The following is a 5,107-nucleotide window of genomic DNA, read 5'->3' on the forward strand; positions in this document are numbered from 1 at the left end:
GCTCCGCACAGCCCTGGCAACAGCCGAGCGCGCCGCGGAATATGCATCTTCATAATGAGGGGTGAATGGCATCCGCCAGTCCCTTTAGAATAGGGCCCAGGCGTGTGCCTCCTCTCCTAGGAAGTTTGGCAGCCTATTCATTAACAAGAGTCATCAGGAGTTCAGCCCATAATAGGGAGGCAGCCCCAAACGCAGGCGGGCTAATGCTTGCGCTATCAGGAATGCGCTCTCCTGGGCTTCGGGAGAGGCGAGGAGAACGTGGGCAAATCACGCTGTCAGCAGGTGCAGGCTCGGCGGCGCTGGCTATTGATTCCCTTTCTCCAGGCTTCCAGGGGAAGTTTGCGAGGAGATTTATCACGTACCAATCGTCCTCTGCTGGCGTTAAAAGCAAAAGTCTGGTTGGTTTGTTTGTTTCTTTTCTTTTTTACCACCATCCCTATAGGAACTCGCATACAATTAGGGCGCGATTGCTTACTCCTCCTGAGGCAGGACGCCAGACCATCGTGTCCTGCTTTTAAGCACCGCTTCACTCCGATTGTTTTAAAATCCCGTTTCGGAGTGGTTCTGTTAATGCAACGAGAGTTGCAAACGGCACTCGGACATTAATTAGTAATGCTTTTCAGTCTTAAATACCCTCACCTGCATTATGTTGTCACCGGCGTTATTCTCGCTGCTCCCGATTTCTGAGTGCGACTTGGCCTTCGCTCCCTGGTACCAGCCTCGCGGAGCTAGGGTGCGTTTCCCTGCCACGGGAACACAACGAGGGTCTGAAAACTTTTGTTTTAAATGGGGAAGCGGAGACTGAGATGTCATCCTGGCTCCTGCGAGCGCTAATTCATACAGCCATACGAGGGGTTCTTCAGCCCATTGTAGGTTTGTTTCAGGCGTTATCCCGTTATTGGAAGTGTATGATTCACCTTCGGAGGAAACAGAAGCTGCACACAAAGGGAAAAGATTTGCTTTCTCCGCTGTGAAAAGCTGCCGCAAGCAGGGGTCCTATTAAGACAGCTGGAAAGTTGCTTCAGCTTGTTACGCTTGTAAGTTTTATTGGTGACTGGTTTTTGATTACACATTTGAATGCTGTGTGTTCCAGGTTGCCGAGTTTTAATTAAAAGGCAATAGTCTTGATTTTAGATTGCTTTGTTGTCTGCATTATGCAGCCTGTAATGCATGCGGGTCGTGGGGGGGTTTTGACCAACGCGCATCATTTAGTCAGGGTACGTAAGACTACGCTTCCTAGCACCTGCCTGAAATACAAACCTCACGCTTTCGGGAGGTGTGTTTATTACGGTTAATTGCTTTTAAGAGTGATCAAATAAATGGGGGTGGGGGGTGTCCTCCTCCTCTGTCCTGTCGCTTGCTTCCCCAGTCCCACCATTTTCCTCGTCCGGCAGGGTCACTGTAAGGAACGTTGTGTACCAGGAACCCTCTGTTCGCCAACGCCACAGCTTGCCTGTTAAAGTTGGGGTTCGGTTTAAAAAAGCCTGCAGCGCGGGGGGGCTGTTTCTGCCCTCGGTAACCCCAGCGATCTGTCTGACCCACCGAGTCACGGCTTTTCCTTCATGACGCTACAAGGTGGCACCTTCATTTCCAGGCTCTGAGCGTGCTCGCTCCCTGCGGCTCGCGTTCAGAACCGCTACGCAGCATCGGGCGGTTTGGGCCCCCTCTCTCCCAGGCCCGTGTACAGCCCGGCTAGTGCTGCTGCGGATCCGCGGCGCTGGTGTCCGTGGGACCGTGTGTAACAGCATTTAATTCGGCGCAGACGTTTCCTTAACCTGGCCGTCGCAGCTACGAAGAGCGAGCTCTGTATCTCGAAGCAATAATCCAGAACCACAAAGAAGTAATGACATTTGAGGACTTTGCCGCTCAGGTCTTTTCTCCCTCTCCCAGCTACTCCCTCGGTGGAACGGGTGAGTCTCTGCGCGTTATTCTTCTCTTTAGCACTAAGAACCACTCGAGCAGCAGATGTACACCTGTTTTTTGTAGATAAATGCTTGCAAATTTAAGACGACCATTCTTCCCCTGAATCAACTAATGAATATCAAAAGGAATGATGACATTCATTTTAATTTGTTTTGCATCAGAGCTATTCACTCTGCTCCTTTCTTCAGCTATCCTGTTAACCCCCGAATCTAGCGAGGTTAATGAACTTTCTCTCAGTAATGTGCTCCGGTTCATTCAGGAGTGCGGGTTTCTTGCTGAGCTGGGAATATGTTGTTCAAAAGCTACGCCTGAATCGGTGCTTACTTATCGAAAAATAGTTCCTCACAGTAGAGGCCGTTGCTACTAATGCTAAATGGGGATTATGCTGCTGAGATACCAGGGTCAGGGATTAACGCAAAAGAAATGTAAGAACGCCGTTCTGTTAGAAAATCGTGGCCGCGGGCAGCGTGCTAGCGTTTCCCTTAAATATAGATGAGCAAATTTCAGGCTTCCTTCCAACACCTGGCCTGGAACCTGTTTGGGGTCTTTTTAAATACACGTGCGGGTATGCGTGCGTGCGTGCGTGCACATATGTGCATACAGGGACGTCGATGCCGAACGTCATTCGTCAGCCCTGCTGAGAGACGAAATGTAATGCAGAGCGCTGTGGATTTGTTCCTTGTGGGCCCTACCGAGATTTTAAGTGGATTTGTTCCTTGTGGGCCCTATCGAGATCTCAAGTTAGCGTGCAGTCAGTAAGGCAGGAACCGCTACTTTGCTGTTTTAATTGAGTTTAAACAAACGCCTCCTGAAAGGAAGCTTTGACTCTGAAATGCAGATTTCTGGTACCCTCAAGGTCTGTTTTTGCAGCCTCCAAAAAGTGTATGGTCACCGTGTGTTGGACTCTTTAACAAAGATGCCTTAATCCCTTTCTTTACACTCGTAGGGTGAAACTGGCACGTCCTCGTTATTCCCTGCTACCCTCTCGGATTGTTTAATTGATTATTTCAAACCTATATAAACGCTGCAGGACATCTGCTCTATTTCTCTTTAGCCCCACTCGTTAGCAAGTATCTTCCATCTAAACTGAAAAATTGGAGGAAGAAATTAAATTTACTAAAATAAATCACTTACAAATAAAATCAGCCGTGCATCATTGTTTAACGTTACTGGCTCCAATCCTCGAGCTTTCAGAGCTTTGTTGGGAGATAAGAGGTGTATGCATGTCCTTGCATTGGTCGCCAGTAGCAGCAGGCAGAAGGCTTTGGAGATAAGCAAGCTGGCAGAAGTAAAGGGGAACCGGTGCTATTTACATAATCGCGCCTCTGCTTCCTGGAGAGGCGTCAAGAAACACAGGGATGGCCTCTATTGATCTTTGTTGAACTGGAATACTAAACAACATTAGAAAAGCTTATAACTTAAAGCTTTGATTAATGTTTTCTACATTAAAAAGTAGAACAGCTGTGAATTAAATTCTTTTATATGCTCTGCCAAAAGTCTGAGACAAAAAAAATTATCAGTTCCAATAGAAATGTAGATTTCATGCCCGGCGTTTTAGCACTTTGAAGCATTTATCTGTTGACGTATCAGCAAATAAAAACGTAGATATGCTGATTTGTTTGAAATGTTTTGCTCTATGCAAAATTGTATTTAGTTTTCACGTTCTTCTTTCGGCACCCAGCAATCTTACTATACACAGAGTCAGCTGGACAAGCAAGGACAGGGTCATTTGACAATAACGTAGCCACAAGGTTTGGGATATATTTTGTATGCCAAAAATATTTAAAGTGTTTCCCAATACCTACCCAGGTTTTTCAGAACACTGGTAAATCACTGGTACCTGAACACATTTTTATGCTTTGATGGTTTTGGGTTTTTTAAGAGTAAAACCTGCCGCAGTCAGGTCCTGATTTTCGGGTGGACTTTGGAACATCAGAGTTTATTTCACACTCACAAAGAAGCTGGAGGCCGGTCATGACTTCTGGCGCCAGAATCTCTGCTTCGGGGAGTCTCGACACGTTACCTGCTGATTCACTTGCACGTTCAGTCGAGCACCACCAAGAGCCGTGTCAGTCGTTGCTTTTAGGACGTCTTCTCCGTCAGACGCCGCCCCGGAATCGGCAAGGAGGCTGACTGCAAACCTGGCGGCTCGCCGCCGCCCGGGCGAGTCGTCCGGGAATAAAGAACCAACCGGCTCGGGGGCAACTTGACTAACTTTGCAGCCACCTATTCATCCCTGCTCGTGATGAGAAAGGGATGAAAAACTGTTCTGGAGCCGCCAGTTCCCCCGTCGGCGCGGGCACAGCCGGGGGCAAGCAGGACGGTCTCGGGCAGCGCTGTGTTGGCCAGCGTGCGGCCTGTCCCCCCGTGCCACCAGACCTCCTCCAAGCCCAGGGCCACCGGTCCTGCGCCTGCAAAGTCGGCCGTCTGCCGCTTGAGAAACAGGGGTGGCGTTTCTCTCCATGTGAAAGGGGAATTTCTATTCTGAAGCAGAAAAAATGAATCACGGAGCAATAAACGCATGGAGCTGACGCAGGTCTGTGCTTCCCCTTCTCAAGTAAGAAGCCAGCTCATACTACTAACCCTGCCTGGCTGAAACTTCGCAGGCGAATTTAAGATTGATTCTCCTCTGATCTTACTCTTAACACCACCTAACACTGTCATGCTGTGCCCACGGTGTATACATGTGCACGACAGGAAGGGCCGATGACGACGTGTGCCTTTGATTAAAATTAAGATTGGTTTTGGTAGCTAACACAGCGTAAGAAGCAAATCAAGGCCATTCAGTGCATCGAGTGCGTAGCTGTTAATGCCACACGTTACTGGGGTATTATTGACGATGATCAATTTATCTGAACTAAATGTTTTTATGGTTTTTGATCCTGCCCCCGGGGATGCTTCCCCTGGATCCCGATGGGGTGGGGGTTTCTTGAAGGCTGCCCTGGCTCAGTCCCCCGTCCCACAAACAGTCTCGCAGGCGCGACGTTTCATGCGTGACGATCGTCTAACCGACCTCGTCTGCCGTTTTCTGACGCAGAGCCTTGGACTCCCTGCACGGATCACGGAGAGCCCTGTGTATCTTAAACGCTGAAAATGCAGCCTGGTAGGCAGAACGGACATCCCCGAACTCATTTAGGGGATGTGCAGATTAGGAACAAAAGATGGGAATACGGTCCTTTGTTGT

General features: G+C 48.8%; 1 protein-coding gene across 1 annotated transcript in view; it reads left to right on the forward strand.

Moving 5' to 3' along the window:
• RALGAPA2 (Ral GTPase activating protein catalytic subunit alpha 2) overlaps nucleotides 1-2,476 on the forward strand; it is a 194,587-nt gene extending 192,111 nt beyond the window's left edge. Inside the window, exon 39 of the mRNA XM_035902236.1 lies at nucleotides 1,789-2,476. Within this exon, the coding sequence (XP_035758129.1) occupies nucleotides 1,789-1,990 (202 nt within the window). The 3' untranslated portion in view covers nucleotides 1,991-2,476. The remainder of the gene's footprint in view (nucleotides 1-1,788) is intronic.
• The last annotated feature ends 2,631 nt before the right edge of the window (nucleotides 2,477-5,107 follow it).

Source organism: Egretta garzetta, unplaced genomic scaffold (assembly GCF_000687185.1).
Source record: "Egretta garzetta isolate BGI_Z169 unplaced genomic scaffold, ASM68718v1 scaffold499, whole genome shotgun sequence".
Taxonomy (NCBI): Eukaryota; Metazoa; Chordata; class Aves; order Pelecaniformes; family Ardeidae; genus Egretta; species Egretta garzetta.